The 24,193-nt window shown below is 42.5% G+C and overlaps 1 protein-coding gene across 5 annotated transcripts in view; it reads right to left on the bottom strand.

Moving 5' to 3' along the window:
- ITPR1 (inositol 1,4,5-trisphosphate receptor type 1) overlaps nucleotides 1–24,193 on the bottom strand; it is a 163,489-nt gene that overhangs the window by 74,875 nt on the left and 64,421 nt on the right. For 3 of the 5 annotated variants that reach the window (XM_005149436.2, XM_005149437.2, XM_005149438.2), the window contains 13 exons: nucleotides 23,531–23,692; nucleotides 23,262–23,432; nucleotides 22,286–22,351; nucleotides 21,333–21,470; nucleotides 19,669–19,794; nucleotides 19,118–19,318; nucleotides 17,376–17,627; nucleotides 16,710–16,835; nucleotides 15,849–15,977; nucleotides 11,923–12,043; nucleotides 11,070–11,254; nucleotides 9,482–9,630; nucleotides 8,508–8,619 (listed from right to left, as the gene is read on the bottom strand). In XM_005149436.2, coding sequence (XP_005149493.1) covers nucleotides 8,508–8,619; nucleotides 9,482–9,630; nucleotides 11,070–11,254; nucleotides 11,923–12,043; nucleotides 15,849–15,977; nucleotides 16,710–16,835; nucleotides 17,376–17,627; nucleotides 19,118–19,318; nucleotides 19,669–19,794; nucleotides 21,333–21,470; nucleotides 22,286–22,351; nucleotides 23,262–23,432; nucleotides 23,531–23,692 — 1,938 coding nt within the window. Of the gene's footprint in view, nucleotides 1–5,027; nucleotides 5,055–6,080; nucleotides 6,084–8,507; nucleotides 8,620–9,481; nucleotides 9,631–11,069; nucleotides 11,255–11,922; nucleotides 12,044–15,848; nucleotides 15,978–16,709; nucleotides 16,836–17,375; nucleotides 17,628–19,117; nucleotides 19,319–19,668; nucleotides 19,795–21,332; nucleotides 21,471–22,285; nucleotides 22,352–23,261; nucleotides 23,433–23,530; nucleotides 23,693–24,193 lie in introns of all 5 variants that reach the window. The other 2 variants (XM_034066017.1, XM_005149435.2) reach the window with 1 other exon arrangement.

Below are 24,193 nucleotides of genomic sequence, written 5' to 3'. Positions count from 1 at the left end.
ATCATTGATAAAGAGCACGGAGAAGGTTAATTCAAGTCAACCCCTTTGGACTAGGATTTTCAGTTCCCTTTTCACCTACTTGAAACCTCAAGACCAAAGTGAAGAGATGAAAAAAAGCACCCCAAAACTACACTGAGTGGGTCTGCAGGTGTATTTTGCTGGGTATCTTTTATCAGCTGCATGAAGAACTGTCATTACTGAATAAAAATAAAAACAACAGAAAAACCCTGGGGTTTTACTTAACTTCAAATCCTAAAAAGGAATAAATAATTACAAGGGAAGCTCTGGGTGCTTATGGCATTTTGGTTGTTTCAGTGTTTGCTGGCCCCTGCCCCAGCCCTGTGGGGGGACATAGCAGAGCACCCCTTCTTCACCCTGAGATATAAGACACAGATCCCATGGTCCAGGAGCAGTGGTTGTGGAAGCAGCAGCAGCAGCCCCACAGGCATGGCAGCTACCGGCGCAGGGCTGGCAGCAGCGGCAAGGCCGGCGGTGACTGTAAACATCTCCACCGCATTTATTGGCAATTACCACTGAAGGTCACACATCAGCAGCGGGCCTAAATTCCAGGAAAAAAAGCTGCTGTTATGTAAGTGCTGCCTGGCTGTTGGCAGGTGCCCAGCGGAGCAGCTCACTGCAATGTGGCTGGGAGGGGGAAAAGGGAAAAGAAAGAAGTAGGACATCTCCCAGCCACATTCCGCATCCTGAGCATGCCACCTGCAGGTCAGCGCTAACACTTCTCGCCTTTGCGGTCCATAAAGTATTAATGTGCTTCTCCAGGATGTATGCGGTTTAGTGCCCAAGACTCGCACTGCAGGTGGAAACTGGGCCACGGTGTCCCCAAACGCCTATCTGGACTGAGGAGAGCGGATGGGAACGTCGTGTCACAAATAGAAATGCCTCAACAGGGAGGGAGCTGTGCTGCCTGAGCTGTCCTGGACCACAGGGAACCCACGGTGGAGCTCACCATCTCAATTGGAGTTGTGAGACACCATCAAATCTGCATTTCTATCACGCCTGGACTTTTTAGTAGGTTGAGGATCAAATTAAAAGTAAATTAAGCTGTTGTGTCTAATGACAGCCTGGGTTTAGTTATCACTGTTGTGTGAAGATTCACCCTTGGTGGCACTTAAGAAGAATTTATCTTGGTCCTGAACGTCTTCTCGAGAGACCAGCATAGGCAACAGCTCCATCAAGACCAGGATTACAGCAGTTCCAGCCCAGTAAGGAGTCAGTCAAGAGAGACTCAGCCCAAGGGCTTTCACAGACAACATGCCTGTGCACTGCCTTGGGGATTTTTACTTTATTACTTGACACACCTGCACAAAGCCAATGTTAAGACCACTCTATTCAGCAATTAAGCTTGAGTCAAACCTCTTCAGCTCCCAACACCCTCCTGATGCTCCAGGAGAGCCCAAGGAGCCACAGAAACAGAAGCTCCGACACACACTTAAGTACGAACACAGAGTCCCCAAGATCAGGATAAAACCAACACAACCATGTTGCAAATAAGGTGCAAATAAGGCATGAAACAGTTTACAGTTTCAGCTGGTTTTGGTTTTCTATCCAAACAAATCGTGCTTTATATTAGTCTTTCACGATACCTGTTCTGCTCCTTAGCAGTGGTCTTATGCAACCCCTATCCCACAAGTCTGTGCACTTTCACAAGCTTACAGGAACCTGGGTGTTTTGGAAATACTGCAGGATGACTCTCACAGTGCATCCTAACTTCTGTCCCCAAGAGAAAAACCTTTTACACAAATCCTGCCCCAACACCGGATGCTGCCACTCAAAAACCTTGTAAAAGAACTTAAAGATGTTACTGTTGTATTTCTGCTAGACCAGATCATGGTCCTGAGACTACAGTAAACAGATGTTGAAAGCAAACATCAGACTACAGAGTCTGGTTCTCCTCAGAAAATTCCAGTTCCTTCCTTGTCCAACAGAATGGGAATTCCAGATACACCCCTCAATAGAAAGCACATGAATTAGGCCGACAGCATCAAACTGCACTAGCCCTCCCTTTCATTTTCACAACACTTCTCCAGAACTGCAATACTCCAGCAACCCCAGTGGCTCAGCCAGGCATGTACAGGGATGCTGCTGCCCTTGGGTGCAGGTCACAGCGGTCACCATCCTTCCTGTTTCGTGGGGGATTTCCTGCTGTGAGGTGAATTCCAGCATTATTCACCCACTTACAAAGGCACTCCCTTTCTTCCCTCACAAATACATTAAGGGGGGTTGTAACACAAATGTTCCATTACAACTTTCAGTAACAAACACATGGATCTCCTGACATTTTTAGTACCTATTATTATTTGGACCTACCACTCACCGAAATTAGCTTGCAGTAAGCAACTAAGATTTATAAATGAACCTATGCATAAAATCACATAGATACTAGGAAATGGTGCCATAACACAGCTACTTTTTTAGTAGAGTTTTACCCTGAAGGAATAAAAATCACATCGGCTGATCAGAAAACTTCAGTTTAATAGAGAATAAGTTATTAATTTTACTAATAACGGAGATTTCTGCTTTCTTGGCCCTTTATAGTTTCTAGGGTTGACAGGGGAAAAAGAAAAAGGAAACCCCAGGATTTCCTTTTGAGGCTTGTCAGTAGTTCAAGCCCTGTCTGAATCCCTTTCTACAAGCAGCCAGTTCTCATTGCTGGTGGTTACAAACACACCTGCTCCCTTCGTGCAGCTGCTCCACTGAGGAGGAATAAAGTTCCTCCTTTGCAGCCTCGAGCCCAATCTTTAATTGCTCTGCACGCTCCAGCTGATTTACTGCAAGCAAAGACAGCACATTACAGCCAGAGACTGAAGGGGAAAGTTTCATATTATGACTTAATTTGCAATTAAACAATTCAAGTTTCTGTCTGAAGTTTTTCCAAGATAAAATCATATATATATATATGATTTTTGAGCTATTCTGGGAAGCTGTAGCACCATACACTTTAAGTGGTCTAAGCCTGATGGAAACATGCATGAGCTACAGATAAGACTTTTCAAAACCAGAGCACGCTGCTGGTGCAAACTCCCTAGGTAAGAGATGAAAATATCTTTGTTACATTAAAAGAGAAAATAATGACACCAGAGATTAAACACGCCAGCATCTCTGTAGCTATGCAATGCTATAAGTTTGGGGCAAAGCCCGGAGATGCATCTGAGGTGTCTCATACTGGCACAGTCAGAGGTGATGACAGTGCAGCAAATGGACCTGTGCCATGTGAAACACTGTCCTTCAGACCAACGTCAGACTTTTACTCTCTGCACACATCCTACCTCTCAGCTAGCTCCCACACACATTAATGGGAAGGGCACGCTTTAAAGACCATTTCCTTTCCACAGAAGGGTGCAAACTCCAGCAGCCCCTCAATGAGGATTTTCTCCTGAAGTGCTTTTTGTTAAGGCTGAAATTGGAGACTTGTCATTTTTTTTTTTTAGGGATGGTAACTTAGACCCTGGCTGAGCAGGCACATGCTGGGGTGAGGATGATGCCATTCACCTGTGGTACAGCAGGAACCCGAGTGTCCCAACCAGAAGCTAGGCTAAAGACAATGCCAAAAAGCCACAACTCCAGTTTGTTCCTGCAGGAGATTCTTCTCCTTCCCTCCTCTAAAAGCCCTGCTCAACACAGAATTCCCTTCACCCCAGCCCTGGGGATATGCCCACTTTTTGGTCTACTTTTGTGACAAACAGTTCAGGTTCAAATCCATTTCAACAGCCAAGGTCCCCAAATATTACTGTGTTTTCAGAAGGAAGCTTAGTAAATTTAGCTGATCAGCATCAAAATTAACAAGTTCTATAGAAAGCATTTTATGGTGTATTTCATTATCTACTCTATTGAATAAAGAGCAGTAACATTTAAAGTATTTTAAGTGGTTGAAATTTGTTCCACAGGAAAGGTTGGCTTGAGAGAGAATGCAGGAAACAAAGCACAGGGAGGAAAATATTTCTTTTTTCCTGGTATTTCAGTAAAATAAGGTGCCAGTCAATCACTTTCTCAGTATTATACATTTATGCAAATTCAGCGCCCACACCAGGGTTTTTTTGAGCTGGATGAGGAAGTTGCAGCAGCAGAGACAGCTCGGCTCCCTCCCTCTCCCCGTGCACCGGTGCCCAAAACAGACACACTGCTTTTAAAAGTCCTTAGAAAGCTTAATATCAGTTATACTGAAAGTTCTCACTCAAATATGGCTTTTTCACCCATAAAACAACTACATCGAACATAAACACCACCAGCTGAAGGCACGTTTTTGATGGTAGGAAGCTTTTCACACAGAAACAGCTTCAGAAGTCAGTAATTTTCATAGGGTTACACCACACTGCTTTCACAACACATTCAAATGTTTTACATGGCTTTACACACCAAACCTGACTAAGGAGGAACAGGAAGGACAGTGAGATGCTTTGATGAACTGCATGACTGTCACCTTCCTTGGTAAGGCCAGCAATGCAGTTTCTGCACAAGGACCCAGCCCTCAGCAGTTCCCACAACTACACCATGCCCAAGGACATGAGGAATGGCTCTCACTGGTCAGCAAGTGGAAACACCTCGTTCAGGGTCTTCTCCAGCTGGCCTCTGGTGGGTTCCTCCAACTTCTGCATGAACACCATTAAACCTCAGTGTTTAGTTTTCCAAACAAAAAGCCTATTCACCAAGGACCTGGTAATGCTGGCTGACTGTTAAATGCTGACGTTTTAATGGTGTTTGCAGCAGTTGATTCTCCAAAGGCACTCAGGTCTGGTCCTAACACTGCATGGGATCTACTATGGCAGCAGATGATTGCAGATTGCCAGGAATTATAACTGCATTTGGACTAATATTCCAAGTAATGACATATGGAATTAGTTACAGTAACTATTCCCAGCGCAGACACACGGCAGACTGAAAACTAAGGTACTGACACAGGCGTACAAATCAGAAAACTCAGTGCTGAAGAGACAACAGGACAGATCACAGAGCTACTCATAAAACAGACACCATAGAAACAACACTGTAGAAAAGAAATAAAACTAAACCTCAGCATTATCCAATTCAATGGTAATCTGCCAGAAAAGAAAGAAGGGGAAGAATTGAAAGCAAGCATTAGTAAGAGAAATTACAAATAAATTTCATGTTAGGATCTTATAAATCATTTAAGCACTTTAACACTGCACTTCAATGCTGTATTTAGCAATTGGCATGAGTAACATTTGCAAGCACTGGGCTGCGGTGGGTTGGGGAACCAACACTGCTGGAAGTGCTGTGCCAGGGAGCTTCGGAGGCAGGATGCACCCTGGCTTTGTTCCTGTGCCAAGTAACAAACCTCACGGGCTGGCTGACCGAGAGCCAAGAACTTCACCCTTGGGGATGAGAGTCATCACTGGTGTGAGCTGTGAGCGCCAGTAGGAAGGAGTTAGGAGGCTGGAGTTCTGGTTTGGGAACAGAGAAGGGGGTTTAAAATATGAGTCCTGCAGAACCAAGGGTAATCATCTGGTAGGCACCCAGAAAGACGTGTATGAATGACATGTTTCAGCAAAGTAAAAAACTTGGGTCTAGCCTACACTGTCAATGTAGTTAAGTTTTCTGCCTATTAAATATACCACAGTATGCTACCCATCACTGAGCGAACCTGAGTGCGTGCCAAGACGAGGAGTCTTTAGCAATATGTAAAACTTGGAGCCTTCCCACAGGCTTCTGTACATCTGTGTTCTCACCATGGATTTTGCATGATGCAGAGGAACCCCAGCTGTTTAATGAAGGCCTTTGCTAATGGGAGAGGACAACACTGCGCCCTCATTACACTTCCCACCTATAAAAGGGACAAGCACACGGGCCAGGAGGGTGTGCCGCCTTTATTGTTTGTGCTGGAAGATGAGGCGTGAGAGGAGGAGCACTACCTTTCTATAAATCAGATTGTTCCAGTGAGCACCACATGGTATTACAGCAAAGTCACACGCTATGCCAAAACTTCTGTGGTGCTCTGCTGCTGAGCGCTGCTTTGAAGTGACTGCTGTCAATTCTGTCAGCATCTGACCTACAAGCAATGCTGTTTGTGTGATCAATATGTTGGTCACAAGAGTAAGTTTCACCAACTTTATGTGCTCAGGGACTCCTGTATTTAGAATGGGTGCGCAAGTGTTTTCCCCTTTTTGTTACACTCCAGGGTGATTTTAGAAACAAAAGGTATTGCCTTTTACGTGGTGACTAAATACAGTTATGTGAGTCACAGGGGAGAATAAATACGATTGCACTTCTCGCAGGCAGACAGTAAAAGCTGTTCTACTACTACTAGCAGTCTATCTGCAAGCAATTCGGCTGCTTTCTCATATTTGGAAATCCATTTTACAGGCAAGCATATTCTTATCTTGCATTATGTAACTGATCTTCTGTTCCAGGAACTAATGCATTTTCTGCACTTTGAAGATTGTGAATCTTGTGGGGTTTTCCATGGCCTGAACAGTGCAAGTTCTGTTAACTGTACATTCACTCAAGTTGGCCAAATAAAGCCTAAGGAACTGCTGTAACTGAATTTCCATTTAGAGGAATCCGAGTGGCATGTTGCATTCAAAAACACTCTCAGCACTCTCATTTGGGCATTGTTGGTGTATAGGGTACATATGGTACATATCATCCACCCTTTCTATTACTTATAGTGACCTTGTGGCTGTTTTTAACAGCAGAATGCACACTGATGCACTAACAAGGAGTAAAACTAAAACTATGATTACACTTTTATCTTTTACATCCCCATGTTGGGCAACAGGAAGTACCAGCACATTGCAGTCATTCAAAACAATCACCTAGCCCAGCTATCTTTTGCAGGAGCAGACAAACTTCTGCAGGTTACAACCAGTCCCCTTCTAGATCAGACTTGTACAGATGCCTCAGTATGGGACCTTGAAGAGAGGACAGAAGGTCTCCACAAGCCTTACAAGCCAGTACACAATACAGCCACTGCAGCACGAAACAACGATGTACTGAAAGTTAAGCTGAAACCTTCAATCCCTACACTTTCCTAACTACCCTCCTCCCCTTCCCATCCTATATACATATACATATATATATATGCTTCTTTCCTGCAGTTTATTAGGGCATTCCCCCAAGGTCCCTGCATTTGTCCAAAACCCACTGCCACTGCAGAATGAATGGAAGTCCCTGGGTAGAATGCCAGGTCTAGAGCAAGGCAGCAGCAGGAGCCAGGAGGTGGGCTGGACCTTTGACAGCCAAGAGGCAGTGGCAGCACGTGGGAAGAGCATTCCCTGACAGGGCAGGGAGCACAGCACCAGCCATCCCTACCCTTGGGGTGTTTTCCTAGGAGTCTCCCATCACTGAGGGCACTGCTGTGTGCTCAGCAGGGTGTGCTTGAGTAACAGCCCACACGCATGCACGTGTGCACCCACGTGTACAGCCTCCTCCATCCACTTGCTCTGCCCTCCTCCGGGTCCCTGGCATGCTAGAGCCTGCCTCTTGCTGGACTAGCACAGAGCACTGTCTCTGCTCCTGAGGCCTCTTTATTCCCAACTAGGCTAGCCAACGCAGAGCTCGTGTGCGACATCCCAGCTCAGCCTAGTGATGCTGTGGGTTCCCCTGACTTCTGAGCAGCTCCCTCCCATGTGGCTGCAGCTATAGCTACAGCTATAAACAATTACTGCTATTACGAAAATGTCTGACCTCTAAAGTTTTTGCCTTTTTGTGCAACAACTTTAAACCTACTGCAAGCAAAAATGGGACATGAAAAACCATCTGCTCCCAGGCATGGACTCCCACTTGCAGTGAGCGTCTTTCCATGTCACTGCTTATCCCAGTCCCAACTGCCAATTGCTCATGAACATGTTCACTGAGAGGGTATATTTCTCTGTATACCCACCATGTGGTATGGTAATAACCTAGGTTGCTTAGAAATGCATGAGATACCTTAGACTAGGATTTTGAGATTGACTGTAGGAATGTCTAGATACACAAACATATGGTCATATACAGAGCCTTCTGATGCAAATAGAGAATAGGTCTGTACCTACAGAAAAATGTTCTTCTTGACAAGATAAAGAAGTTGGATGTAGGAAAGGGAAATAAAAAAATCTCACAGGCGGATGTATAGACAGTTTCCAACTATAATTCACAACAAGACGATGACTTGGATGTATATAAATTAAACTATAAAATACCCTCTTGTTGAAAGGGTATGTGACCTGATCAAGAGTGAGCTAGACCCACAAAGCAGATAAGGAGGTTATATCCTTCATAAAAAGGTAACAAAATTAGGTATTTTCACAGCACCAGCAATTGCAGGAATTAAGACTTAAACTTGCAAATCTAAAGGAGAAAAAAGCAGCAGAAAGAACTTCAAATGTAACTTGAAAGGTAAGCTTATTAGTTGACTAAAAATGTTTTGTTTCTGATCCAGTACAGAAGTGTTGACACATACAAAACACAGCTTGAAAGAGCAAGAAATTCATTTTCCTTTACTGAATAAAGATAGCATTTAACACAGAATGATGAACTGTAAATTACGTTACCTTTTCTCCATAGCCTCTATCTTTGGTCATCATTTCCCTGAGCGTCTGTAATACTTTAATACACAGTTTCTCCTCATTCTCCTCTAGCAGCTGTTTAGTATGTTTTATTAACCTGAAAAAAAAAACAATCAATCACAGCTTGTTTTAGTACTAATATTCTAAAAACAGGATAAGATATACATGGCTATCTTACTTAATTGATTTAAGCTACAAACAAGTTTTATCATCATACCATTACACAATCATCTTGGGAACATTCTCTCAAGGGCAACCTGCTACCACAAACTTAGGTGAACCTTGAAGGAAACTGCAGTCACCTGGGCAGGAAGACAGCCAGATAAAACCTGCTGACCACAGAAAAGAACCACGGGAAGGGACAGTGGGAGTTAGGGCCTGGTCCACATCCTACTTTGTTAAAAACCATGCCGAGAGTTCTGGATGGTGCAATCCATCCCACCCAGCATGTGTTCCTTACTCAAGTACCTAGTTTCTATAAACTCTGTATATAATCCACCCCTCCAGGAGGTGACCAGAGAAGCTGGATTCAGCTCTGGATTGCCCTTTAAGTAACCTTGTAATCTTTCATTTTCCTTCCCTCTAGATGTGGGCAGCGTCTGCATTCGCTGATGCATGTGATAACAACTGACTCTGACACTCACCCAGCAGATCAAGCACCTTGCAAACATTACTAGGGTTGAAGGCAAGTATCAAATAACAGGGATCAGCTCAACATTTTTTACCCATTTATACCACTGTTCATGACACTTCTATCCTGCAGCAAATACAGGAATTTTAAAGCATTAGCTAGGATAGCATACCAAGCAATCTTTCCCCATTCTCATGAGCATTTTTTGCCCCCCTCCAAGGACAAACTGAATTAACCATACCATGAAATACTGTGCTTTACAAGTATGACCCAGCACAACAAGTATGCACCAACTTGGTACTTACTGTACCATCTAAGTACAACTTACTTGCAAATGAAACCTCCGCTTTCACATTTCCTCCTTGCATCTGTGTTCTCTGGAAACAGCAGCTCAGGCCTGTGAAGCACATCTACCAGTACTGACAACTCTGCCTGGACAAGAGGACGTAGGCGATCCTCTAAAGCTGATACTATGTCCTAGAATATAACCATACAAGATTTTAAACAATAAACACCTAGACATTAAAGACATCACAATATGGTCAGATAAGACTTCAGATTTTATTGTTTAGTAATTAACTTTAAAAAGGAAGCTCTGATTTCCAGCAGTCCCCCAGATGACTGACCATCTTTGTAGATGCTATTGTCAATATATAAGAAAAATGAGACTCATAGCAGCACTGTAACTCTGCGATAATGATCAGGCTATTTATGTTTACAAGAATTTACAGAAAGGTAGCACCGTTAACATTATGCAAAAATAAAATTATTCTCCTTTTCCTTAATGTTTAGAAAACTGTAGCTTAAAAATAAAACCACGTTTACCCTAACACTTAAACATGCAGAAAATATCGATACCTATGAAACTAGAGAGGAATTTTAATCAAATTAAAATGGACAAATAGACAGGAACGGATAAAGAGGGAGAAGATATTTCCACGAGACTGTGTTGGGCAGTGGTTTTACATTATGCAATGTAAGTTTACATAAAGCTAATTAGAACAGTTTGCCAGAAAAAGCTTTTGACCAAAGAATGAATCTTCAGAGATAAAGGTGGCATCCAAGATCACATGTTTTCAGTTGGAAGGGACCTTAAAGTTCATCCAGTTCCAACCCCCTGACATGGGCAGGGACACCTCACACTAAACCAGACTGCACCAAGCCCCATGCAACCTAGCCCTGAACACTGCCAGGGATGCAGCAGCTACAATTTCTCTGGGCAACCTGTGCCAGGGCCTCACCACCCTCACAGGGAAGAACAATTTCCTTATATCTAATCTAAATCTGCCCTCTTTCAATTTAAAGATAATTAATTTCATTTGGTATAAAAAAAGCCTTATTAACTGTCTAAAGATCTGAACACAATACAGCTATAACACATCAGTCTCTATTTCTAACATGAAGCATTATGTTCAGTCTTGCTAGCAAAACTTGCTTGTTTCAGGGAAAGACTGCAGCTGCAACTGGCTCACAAGAAACAGGCATCTATTTATTTCAACTTATGCAGTGGTTCTCAGGCAAGGCTGTGGCACCTTTCATTGTAGTGGGTTTTGGTGTACAAGGAGCAAAGCACTGGGTGAGTTTGGAAGGCTGTGATGCCAAAAAAGTCCTGTCTCAAAGAAATACACCATTAATGGCTGAACAAGAATACTTCAAGTACCACTAGCTTCAAATACCAGTATCTCCTAGGATGAATACTTCCATATCCATTAGCCATGCACATTCAATTACCTGTTTAGATACGATCTGATTTTACATACAGTATTACGGCATTATTATATTCACCATCAGCTAACTTGATTACCATGGGGCATTTTGACTACTTAATTTCCAAATGTCTTTCTACTGAGGAAATCCCTCCTTTTGTGTAGGTATGCCAGTGCTTATCAAAGGAGGAAGGGGTGCTGTGTAGTCACCTGTAATCTTTCAATTATGTTTCTATAATCCCTGGAAGCAGCGAGCACCGAGTCTCTGCGGGCAGCATTCCTTGCAGTCATTCGCCAGTTCATTGCAGTCTTCTGTACCAGGTTATGAGATTTCAGGAAGAGATTGTTGACCTGACTGTCCAAGTCCACAGGAATTGCAATTGCTCGGCTTTTTGCTGTAACAAGCAAGTTAGTGAGAACCAATTCCTTAAGCCCATGTATTACAGCCACCCCAAGAACAAGACAAACTCTACTTGCAGTTCCTTCTACAATCTCCTTCATATGCATTTTAAAATGCAATGCTCAATCCCTGTGTAAGGGGTCAGACCTCTGTGTAGCATTTATATATACATATATATATATATAAGGGCTTTCACACCTTAGGCTGTTTACTATCTTTAAAGTACAGGAGTAGGAATAAGTCCTTATACACACTCCCATGCTAACAAACATGCTACACACTCATGCTAACAAAAATGAACATCTATCCAAGAGGATTTGGCCTCATATCCAGTACAAATTACTCTTCTTGCTCCTAAAAATGGAACAAATTACTTGGAGGAGCAGCACAAAACTATTTCCTTGCTGCAGATCAATACGACTGCAGAGAGTTTTGAAGTTAAATGGGCAAAGCACTTCAGGTGACAGCGACAACACCTATTACTCAACCATGACAATGTATCAACATAAGTATGGCTTTGTACTATGCCTTGGCTCTGAGATATCTGCAAGTGGCACCTGCGAGAAGTATACTGCGCTTTCGTTCTGGAAGGGTGACATGTAAGCGGCAAATACTGGATGACCACGTTTGCAGCAGTTAGTTCTGATTACATCAGTTTCTTACCTACATCTGAGAGGACCCGAATGCAGCTTTCGACTGATGCCTTTTGGCTTGGCATTAACCAGTTGCAGTGGTACACTCTGAACACACCTTGCAGCAACTGTACAAACACAGGCTGGCGAGTCTAGAACACAAAGTTAAAGAAAATCAAACTCATCACACCATACTGAGACATATCAGCATCACCTTGAGGTATAATACCAGTTACCAGCTTCAGCCATGACTCTGCACACCAGTCATTTCTAACTGGTCTGCATCCACCTGTTAGGCAACTTCATGTTGTAGACAGCATATCTACCACACAGTCAGCAACTGAATGGAAAGGGTGGGAACAAACGCTGGAAGGGAAACATTAAATAGGTAGCTTCTAAAGCGTAAAGCCTCAGTAATTGAAGCTTGACTAAGCAAAGGAAATAAGTAGTCATCTTCATGAGTTTAATCAGAGTTATCAGCAAATCTGGCACACAGAGATTCCTCTGTTAGTGCTGACCAGAAGCTGACTCAATAGTCCACAGGTATATGGGGCTTTGCTCTTGGCTAAACAACAGTGCAGCTCCAGAGCTGAAACCTCATTATTGCAAGTACTATTAGCTGGTATCTAATATTCTGAAGAAACCAGCTGTGTGTGTGTTACTTCAAACACAGGTAGTAGTTAGTGGTAAGCACTGTAGCTGCTGCTATGGATCAAAATTAAGGCGTGCTTTTTAGCTCTGTATTTCACAGGGTGATCTTCCACTACACATAGGTGAGCTACTCCAACACACACATGCACATGAGCTCTCTTTCATCTTTGCAACTTCTCAACAACAGTGACCAAAACTCCGTTTGGTTTTGTACAGTAATTACTTAGTACAATTCATTTATTTTACCTGTAGAAGAAAGAGTATTTTAAATACTTCAAATGAACCTACATTGAGAGGGAATGCCTCGTGTCCCCGTGCCTACGAGCTACGTATGTTTCTATCAGCTAAGTGAACTACACCACAGTGCAAAGCCCACAAGACAGGAACCAGTGAAAAAATACCTCTTTTATTCTGGTCAAGATTAATGCCTGTTTGTAAGAAAAAAGTGGAGTTAGATGAAAAAGCCAAATTTATTAGGTAATTAAATGTATCAATTCATCACACAACACCATTATGAAATGTACGAAAAGGAGAATAAAAAAAATCAAGAAGCAAAAATTACTAAGAGGCAAATACCTATTATTCTTGCTAGAAATAAGCCAAACACCCAGAACATGTCAGGCAGTAGTATTCTCCAAGGGCAATGAAAATACCTGTGCTTCTGGATTTAAGCCACCCACATATCTTTTCAGTTCATGTTTAAAGACTTCTTGGCATTAAAGAGCTTCAAAGACATTTCATTTGCTTAAACTACATCAATAAATCAAATAAGAAATTTACTCCGTTTTCCATATGCCTCTAACTACACTTGTGAAGGAAAGCCTCGGGCAGCAGCACCCTCAGGGGCAAAACAGGCTAAATTGTACTTGTTAAAGAGGGAAAGTTTTAGACAGCTGTTCTTTGAAAAGACAAATTTATGTTCTCCTAATTTTATATTATTTGAACTGTATGACAGACGTACAAGGTGTTCCTTGAACAAGCAAGGTTGGTCCTGACTCAAAGGAGGTACAATTCACGTTAAACAAGCCATAACATGAAAAAGCATGAGATGAGATGATGCTCATATGGGAAGAAATGAGACGACAAGGTGCAGCAGAAAGGACAGGGAGTGACTGAATACAAAGGCCACACAAAGGAGAGTGACAAATGTCACTTGCTTACGGAGACAGCATCACCAGGTCAGGTAGTACTGGCTGCAGACTGCCCTGCAGCAGCTCAGACAGGAGGGAAAATTCCCACCCAGTGATGTACACCAGCTAGGTGGTCCAACAGGCTGTACTCAGATGGGAAAGTTCCTTGTTACGGACAAGAGTCATGTCAGGCAGGAAAAGAGAGAGAAACAGAGCTTTTAACTTAGAGATGTAGAGGAAAGATGAATCTAGGTAAGACAGAAAAACAAAGCTATCAACTGAGATGATAAAGAGAAGTTACTCCATCCTACTAGACAGAAGGAGAGATTGAGAAACTAAAGAAAAAATGCTGACATAAAATTAACAGTTGGCTAAAATATGATGGTAAGGAAGTGTATTCAAATGCTTTATGCTCAGGGATGACAATTAAAAGCATGACAGCCAAGGTATACACTACAGAGGGAAGAGAGAAGGTCAGAACTCCAGGGGCAAGGCTGACTTGATCTCAATTTTCTCTTTTCTTTTGATAAAAGTTCTGACAAACTAGCATGGAGGCTGATACCACAATAGTGGCTGACATCGTAAAGTCCATGAGGAGCAAAGCAACTGCTGCACTGCTCAGACTTGTGTGTGTTAAGACACAACCCTAATAAAGCTGCTCAGCCCAAACACAGCTGTTGCAGCTCTCTGCACACTAACAGGCCATACCCACACTTTGGCAATTTATGAGTATTTGAGCCAATCTGAAACACAGCTCTCTTGCCTTCAGTGTGACTACCTCCTTGTCTGAATAAGGAGGGCTGTTTAAACCTATGAGAAGCACAGCTGTGCTGAATGCTAAAAAGTTGTCTAGTTCAGGCTGGCCACTGGTCATCCAGATATGGGTTAAATACACATCCTGACTCAAGAAGGGCAGAGATACAAGTGGCCAATAAGGCAAAAGCAGGAACATTATTGCTCATACTGAGCAGAAAGTGTCTACCTGATGCACAGTCATGCAGCAGTTTTATGGACACTTCCCCAGAGCAGTGCAGTCACCTAGGCAACACACCGTGACCCAAAGGCTTAGCATGGCTTCTTTGGCTGACATCAAATTGCCAGATACTCTTTATGGCCACTAACCAGTTGCCTCCTACTGCGCTGCCAGTTGTGTTCAATTACAGACCTGAAGTTCACACTGTGAACAACTGCCTTGGGCATGATGAGGTTGCATCAAGTTTCAACAACTACCATACTCCAACTTCTGACAGACCTGCCAGGCACCTGACCACTCCACCCACACTCCTCCCAAAAAGTTATTTATGAATAAAAGAATGATGTTATCTTTGTGCTGCAATACAAATATTGGGGCAATGTCCTGACACTGCTGTTCTGCTGTGGAAATCTCTACCTTCTGTCACCCCACCAATGTTCTAAGCTTCTCCATGTTTCCCTGACTTTTAAACAAGACAATAACAGGACTCAGCTTAATGAAACACACTTGAACTCCTGGATTTTTATTTTTTTTTTTTTTAGTTTGGAATATTCATAAAGGAAATTAGAATCTTTCTATAAAAAGACGCTTTCTTTAAACAATCTATTTTGCACCCTCTGTAACACTCCTGTCTGAAAAGCCTGCCACCAAAACTTTATCTTCCTTTTACATGGCACTCTGGAGAACTCCTTGTTGCTGTGCAATTGCTTTACCACTGCTAGGCAGCTGACATAACATACTATCACTGAGCAAAATTGCTGCTTGCTCTCCTACACCTGCCCACATCATCTTATTCAACTGTACTCTGATCCATGGCTGCTAAGAGGATGACCAGAGCCCTCAGATACAACTGCAATACTAAACAGGGAAAAAATCCTTCACCTCCCTACTTATATTGTGATTTTCTCACCCAGAACCTGAGAAACCTCCAAAAAACCTGTGTGGTGTCAGTGGTAGTACAAAGCTGAATCCACTAATGAAGTAATGCCACTTGAGCTTCTCTAGAAAAAATGTTTGTACTCTGGTCTAAAACACTTTCCACTTCTGCAGCAAAAGAAACATCCCAATCACAATGAATACATATTTGCTCCCACATTATAAACACACGTGCTTCTGTTAAACTGACAAGTGGAACCGAAGTGGTATGAACATAATTGCATTGGCAGCATAATTTCACTCTTCTGTCCCTCCACGTTTTCCTACCTGCAAAGTAGTGCTCTGATCAGAGAATGGGGAACTGAAGAAAGTGGTGACTATGCTCATCACTATTTCTGTAACGTACTTCTCCAATATGGAGTCAGCATGCTTTCTGTCACTGGTGTTGTTACAAGCCTGCAAGAGAATTCATTCTTAGGTCAGACACAGCTCAACCATAGTAGATTAACAAGCATTATAAACTAGCATTCTTGATTTCACATTGCTGTAGTCACAGCAATTCCATACCACAATGGTATTTATGACAGTTGGGTCTCTGGATTACCAGCATATCCCAAAGCAAAAGCCCAACATTATCGCTGTTTTGGTGTGTTGGCACATAACATTTTCTGGAGGAAAGAGAAACCAGAGTACCTTAGAGAAAAGAAAGTAGTAGAATAGGGAGAACTGAGGTGTAATGCTTTCGTATGGGGAAATACTTGGAATCCCAGGCAAAAAGCCACATGGCCAAACACATGCCAAGGTTGGAAAAATTTTGTCTTGACCTGCCAAAAAACGTCAACTATTGCTTGGGAAGGAGCTCACGTATCCTGGCCAGAATAAGCAGGCCAGGTGGCAGAACAGAAAAAGGCATTAGACAAAGGAGCAGGGTGTGGGGCTTTTCTGAGGTTTGGTTTGTTGGTGTTTGGGTTTTTTTTCTTTTTTAAAGGAAAATATTAATGTGTTCCATGGAATATGACTAATGAAATCCACAGGTATACGGAAAAGAAGGCACATATAAATATGAAGGAACACGGTATTCAGGGTACTTACTGACTTGATGCACTGTTATGTCTTACTCGTACTGCTCTATACTAAATAGGTTCATTTAAGCTTTCTGAATTCAGTTCCTAGATACAGAAACCATACCCGACAGATGTCAACCAGGAAGTTCTCAAATAGCTTCCACATATGATTACTGGTGTAAATCTCTTTCATTTCTACTTCTGTGTCGACATAGCAATGATTCAAGAAGTTGATGTATGCAATTTTGACCTAAAAGCAGGGAAAAGAACATTACCATTGGAAAATAAAAACCTGAATGCTATTATGAATGAATATAATGTCACATCAAAACTGCTATATAAATAATTTGTAATTCTACTTCTTCCTTTTATTTAAGCACCGGTGAAATTTAATGCCATGAATAGCAAGACATCATCCAATAAAAAACACCAGGATAACTGCAGACAAAACGTCAGCATAATAATCATTTCCAGCTCTGCAGAACCATCTGTTCAAGGTTAGCAGCATACTCCATAAACCTCTCTGCCTCAAGAACCCTATAAAATAACCAAGTACAGCATCACATCCCCATTTTAAGGGCAGGGAAACAAGAATAAAAGGATTTAACTATCCAGATTGACTGGGGCTGCTGACAGCAGAACCAGGGAAGGAATCCAGTTTCTCAGCTCACGGCTTGCTGTCTACCTGTACCACCACTCTTCCCTGGCCAGACTCAGCAACAGTGAATCTCTCACCCAAAATCAGCATATTTCAAGTAGATACAGGCCAGTGCCTTCAAACAGCCCTCACCTCAGGTATGCAATCCTCATGGGTTACTACCCTAACAATGTCATCCAAAGGAAGAAGGGAGTTGCATTTTATTTCTGTGTAGACATTTTTGCCTTCTGTGCACACAGCAAGCAGTTCTACTAAGTGGATGTGGTACATCAGAGGGCTGTTTTCATCCATCCGATCCCTCTCTGATCTCATCATTTGCACCAAAGTCTGGAAGGAGGCTCTGTCATTGTAAAACACTAGGACGTCTTCTCCTGCATTCACCAGCTACCAAGAAAGAGAAATATTCCATCAGCAGATCAAAGCCCATGCATCTCAACACAGCATCCTCCCTTAATCTAAAGTCTGACTGTTACAGTGCAAATCCAGATTAGCTATTCTTTAGACATTTAAAAGGAGCACTGCCCACCATGTCAGCTGGGCATTCCTCTTGCGCTGCCTTCATAGAGGGCTTCAGTATGACATTTTCTCTTAACGAATTTACCACTTCTGAGCTGAAGAACTTCAAAGTCAATCCAACTGACTGCTTAGACAGAAGTTGTGCCAAGAAGCTTGTGACTTTCCATTGTGCTTTTCTATTTCACATACATTGCCTCAGCTGACTTTTTAATACAGCTAGCTGTAGACATATTGCTTTGGTCAGAGGAATGCCCCAGGGACATGCTGGATGGGAGGACTGCAGGGCTCAGTAATTCCACCCTTCTGAACAAACATCATCAATTTTCCAAGGCTAGCAAGTGACATGTTAAGTCACACACTGAAGATTTCTATCAGCTTCACATTTGAGACCTGGACGGCCACATTTTCAGAGCAGTTCAGTCCTCCTGTAACTCCATAAAGAGAAGGAGAATGAGCAAACCAAGTGTGGGTACTTCTGATCACACAGGTAGAGGGATCTGGGGCTATCCTCCTGCAGGGCTTGTGGCAAACAGCTAGCTAAAATGCAGGAGGCAACTCCCTTTTTTCAGCAGCTGCTGACCCCTGTGGAAGCCAATTACTGAGCATCTCGCAAACTTAACTCACAGTGAGAAGCTCACAAAACCCTTTTTGAACTGAATGACAAAATATGGCAGACCTTGGATCGATCTAGTACAACTGATAGACAAAAGCCAGATCTTGACAAACCTGATCCTTGGGCTCCCCCTGCTGAGGAGGCCAATAAAAATCCAGACTTGGAAATACACTCGATGTCAAACAGATCACATCCAAAATCTAACTTAAAGGGATTTATTCACCTTTCTCTTACCTCTCCCTTCTACCCCGACAGCCCAATTTCCCAGCTGTCTACATACCTAAACTTATGAAGACCCTCAGACTATTCCCCCTTCAGTACTAAACATTTGAATACATAGATCCTGGTAAGAGAAGAAATCCCCATCAAAATACTATTTCGGTAAAACTTTCCTTCTGTATTAGTGATCATGAAATTACACCATTTCTTTTCTAGCCAATTTTGCTACAGAAAGGCCCCATTGCTTCATTAAGCCCACCTACATGCTACTGCATAGAACCCTGGAAAGTACATTGTAAGTATCATTAACGAAGCAACCACTTGCTGTACCTATGGGTGAAGAGCTCAGAAAGCTTTCGGTCACAAAAAAGCCTGTGCTTTCTCGTAGCTGTATGCTCTTTTTGCATTGTGAGAGCTAACTGTCAGCTTCTTGGCAGTCCCAGAAGCGAGAGGATCAATTTGTCATTTTCACCAAATGGTATGTGAAAACTTCTGTTCAGACCTTGCAAATCTCTGCAGCTCTCACCTCAGCCATTACCATATCTTGGCATTTCTTAATGAATTTTCCTTCCGCCTTGACAATTGTCTGCAGGAACTTTATGTACTGAACGTTTCTGCCATGCGTTTCGATACAGTGGACAAAGTGTTGAACAACGCGTTCGTTAATCTCGCTGCAAAGCTGGAAGTTGTTCATGAAAATGTGCTGCATTGTTACTGCTTCCAGAATCTAATGGAGGGGATGAAAGAAACAAATCAGAGACAAACCAACCAACCCCACACAGAGGTCAGGACAAAGTCAACACTCCTGCAGAGTGCAGGACCGAAAAGAACATTTCTGAGGACATGATCTTTCAGCACACTGGCTTATTGTAGTTTCTAAGTCCTCTTCAGCCTCCTGAACTTTCTATACTGGTCCTAAACAAACAGTTCTTGCCAGCTTTTGAGGTTTTAGAATGCGAACAGAATGTGACCCCTTCAACCAATCTTGCATCAGAATAGGCCCAGAGGCAATCACCAAAGAGAATCCATTCTCATTTCTTGCTAGGAAAATAAATCATGACATAAGGTTATTCTTACCCCTGGGTTAAGGAACAGGTTTATGTGTTTGTGCAGCAATGCCTGGTTCTGTTGGTTCCCAGCACAGAAGTTCTGTAAAAACTCGTGTGCAAGCTTCATGATCTCCTGCATCCTCGTGTCTTCAGCCTGTGATTGCATGACAAATAAGATAGGGTTAAAAAGATTCTGAAGGGTCACTTTCAGGTGAGTACTGGATGAGCAGCAGCTCCAGCTCTGCAAGGGAACTGTCACGTCTCTCACACCCCGAAGTAAAAACAAACCTCCACCCAGTTCACAGACATTAAGGATGAGTTTGGCCTGCTCCACAGTTTTAGAGATCATCAAAAATAAAGACCATAATAGAAATTACAGTAGTTTATTCTCTAAAATTGCATACTCCGTGGTCAAGCCTGCCAGCAACGTGCTTTAGTCACTTTTACACTTCTGAACATACCAGTACCTTGGCCAAACCACACATCATCACCTTAGGGCTACACAGGAATATTGCCATGTTCCACTGAAATGCATTTCAGCAGCAACAGATAGGTAGTTCATGGCAAAGAAGAGATGGAAAGTTATTATTGCAACAGTTAAGCCCAATTTATATTTACTGGAATCTGCACACTACTTGCATGCTTCCAAGTACAGTTCAGGAACTGATGCCTTTCCTCTGACATCACTATGGATTACCAGTCTACTGATGGTATAAAATTGAGTTTGGAAAAATTAGTGTCTGTTTTTATTTTTAAGGAGTTTCATGTATTTCCAAGGGTAAAACACCTTCCCCAGTGCCTGCCCAGTATGTCTTCATATGCATAGGACAGAAAGGTGACAAGAGGTGTTGGAGGATGTTTTTGCTACTGATTTTTTACCAGAATATGAAGCAAGACAGCATGAGACTTACCTGAACATTAATCAAAGCTACTGCCTAGAATTACTGGTTCTCAGTAGAGTTTCAAACAGAGGACAGCAGAGTGACTAGGAAAATGTGAAAAGCTCCCTCACCTATGCAATGATGAGTACCTGTCACCTGTGACTAATGGACAGCCAACACAATGAACTTAAGAGTGTGCTTTGTCAGCACAATGCAGTGCTGTGCAAGTTCAAACTGTACAGCAGCCGGTCAAAGTGGGCTTCTAACTGCACCACTGACATTACATGGAACTCTGATACAGCTAGTTATGAAGAGCAAACCATGCCTGAAGACCTATTTATTCAGTTCTAAGGGGTAGTCTGGGTCTCTGCAACTGGGAGGGTCTCTGTTTAATTACTGGTCAGACCTGCTGATAAATCCCTGAGAGACCAAGCACCCTCATTTCCCTTCGTGTTCCCAGGATGACTGTCATAAGACTACCTCATGGCAACAGCTTGCTTCCACCAACATAACTTAAACTCAAGGCAGAACACATCTTCCATGAAAAGCTGACAGTTCAGCCTTGGTCTTACTCTGAGCTACAAAGGACAAGTATTTCTCCAGGGAACAGCATTATACACTGTATATTCAAAGATTTAAAACACACAAAGCTTATATAAGCTCCCTGTCAATTTCAAAGCATGGACATTTCAGACTATGAGGCTATATAAAAGTTTCCACAAATCCAATATAAAGGCAGAAGGTTCACAGGAGGTATTAAATGCCCATCAATATGACATGAAGCAAGGTGACAGCCATACAGAAACCCAACCTTTTCATAAGGGATCTGCAGCAGCTCCAGCACAACCGCATGAGCTCCCATGTTCCTCAGAAGCCGCTGCTGCTGTTTACGGCTTTTCCTTACCGAGGCGCTTTCCTGAACACAGAGCTTGCTGAGCCGCAGCAGGATCTGGGAAAGAGACTTGGTTTAGAGCCAAGATTCTGGGTTATATTTTAGAGCACATCAGGTGGCTGTTACACAGCAGCAACACTGAAGAATATATCTGCATGGACCAGAATGGCTTTAGACAGCAAAATCGTATCTTGGGCTTTCAAGGAGAAGAGGTAAAGGGACATATGGGGACAGAAGACAGTGACAGCATCTACTACCACCTCGAGCATTAGCCACCATTCTCCTCACCACCCCTCCAGGGACACATCAACCATCACAGCCCTGCACCACCCAGCATGGGCAAGGAAAGCAGTTCACCGGTCTGGGAACCATCCGTGGCACCTCTGACCGGGGCTGGGTCTGCACAACTCAGCCATATCAAGTGAACCCAGCATGCAGCTCCACAGTACAGAGCCATAGTCATCATTAGCTCACATCAGTGCCAAAGCATGCTCTTGGTCTGGTATTTTTTAAACCAAATGAAATCTCAATATCACAGTGGGCTTGAGTGCAAGGTACTTAGGACAGGGCAAATGAAATAGCTTCTCCACCTGCTTACTTTGTAGCCTTTAACAATAAAAATATTGTGTTACCATTGAAACAGCAGCAAAAAGTCACATTTCTGACTTCTCCATTCTTAAGGAAAGAATACACGTCGTGCTTATTATATTCCTGGCTTCTCATTCAAGTTGGGATATGTTATTACTCAGCAAATAGTTTCCACAATGGAAGAGTGACTCAGACTTTCCTGGGTGCCTCCCTCTGGCTGCAGCTCTCCAGAGCTGTGTTACTCATTTACACTTCCATTTCAGTACCAAGAAGCAAAACGTTACCTCTTTTACTACACGGTAGTTGTAGCTGCTAGTACTTTCAGGCTTTTGGGACTTGCTGTGGCCTTCCTGAGGATAAAATCAGACAAGTTAGTAGTAACTTACACTATTGTGTTCATTAAGGGTAAAGTGACTGGTTCAGGATAGTGGCCACTCTCTTCTTGGGCAGGGGAGTCACTGCAGTTTTCTAGACAATCTCAGAAAAACATACAATTATCCTGTCAAAGTCACATTGACCTCTATAACAAATGAGGGCAGGATGATTTCAGAGATAGCAACCTCTTGTCTTTTCCTGTGCTTGTCACACTCTGCCTGTAATCAAGTATCCTCACAAAAAACTTCCTACCTTCTCTTTGTCTTTACTGTTTATTATTAAACCATCATTGCCCAGATATGAAGAGGTGCCTCTCTATGCACAGGGAAAGCAACAATTAAATTACTTTGATTTACTTCCAACAATAAATGTTCATAACCCAGGGACTATTTCTTGAATTCCCTCACCCAGTATTTTCTATTTGATTGCAAATTACACGGAGGCAAAAGGTATTTAATTAGTTCTAGGCCAGGTATGTATGCCAAGAAAGTCCCATATTAGCAGGTGCAGATAAAGCACTGTTCTCTTCTATCATAGCACTGACCTTACATTATTTGTGATACTTTTCACCATACAAAGTATATGCAATCTGTCAGTGCTGAAAGGACACAACTTGGGAGCCAGGGCAAACCCAAACCAACTGCTCTGCTAGAGACTAAAGATGACACTTCAGTGGTTGCTAATCCTGAGCAGTGTCCACTTGAGACTAACTGGCATCAACTAGACCAAGTTCTTCTCTTATTCTTGCCTTAACACAAAAGCAACACAGATAGCCTCACCAGGCTCTGCAGTGTGCTAGAAAATATTCTTTTTTGTCACAGTTCTGGAAAGTTACATCTTCATAAAATATTAACACGTGAATTTGTGCCAACACAATCTAATTACCTCCTTTTTCTTGTGTTCATTTTCACCTTGCACTCCATCCATAGTCTCATCAGGACCTTGGCCTTTGTACACCCAAAGCTCCGATTTCTCCACAATAGACCTCAGCTGGTCCAAATCTTGTTTTATCTGCTTGTAGTTGTCAACATCTTGGCTGGTAACAAGCAGTTGAACCTTACATGAATGCAATCCATTAGTTGAACAAAAGGATAGTTTTTAGCTGCAGCACATACATTCAGAGGAGAAATAATGCTTTGAGGACACACACATACCTGCTTAAAAGCTTGAAGGACTTCTTGTCTCTGACTAAAGTGCCGGAAGAGAAGCTGAAGTGCCCCGGACACCAGAGGAGGATAATCATGCATTGTTAAATGTAACAAAACTCTCAGAAACGTTCTGCCACCATGATCATCCAAATCCAGTGGTGTGTTCTCCTCACTGAAAACAGAGTGTAGGAGTTAACTAGCATATTGAACTGAATGTCCCAACAGGTTCTTCAGTCCAACCAGTGGTGGCAGAAAACCTTTTCTTTTGTCACTTTTAAGTAAGGGGGGAAATTTATCCAATCTTGTCTTAAGACACATCTGGGGCTTTCAGTGTCCTGCTTATCAGGGAAGCTATTCCAGAATCTAATCATGGTTCATTCAGTTTACATTATCCAACTTAAACTTTTTTTGTGTCAAACTATGCCAAAATATTTGTCCCTGTGTCAGCCTTCACCTCATTGCTCAAATATTTCTTGCCTATTCCTGGTATTAATCTTCCTCACTATTTAGGTAATAAGCCTCCATCTCAGTATACAGATTGCAATGCTAATCATGTCAGGCACATGAAATTCTCTTCTTCCCTCTTTCTATTCCAAGCATGAGAAACTCATAGGTTTTTATTTTTCTGGATCTTTTCTGTATTCTGCTTCCAACTGAGTCTGCACACTT

The sequence above is a fragment of the Melopsittacus undulatus genome, chromosome 9, assembly GCF_012275295.1.
Source record: "Melopsittacus undulatus isolate bMelUnd1 chromosome 9, bMelUnd1.mat.Z, whole genome shotgun sequence".
NCBI classification, from domain to species: Eukaryota; Metazoa; Chordata; class Aves; order Psittaciformes; family Psittaculidae; genus Melopsittacus; species Melopsittacus undulatus.
Note: the sequence above shows the minus strand (reverse complement) of the source record. Positions and strands in the feature narration are given on the sequence as shown.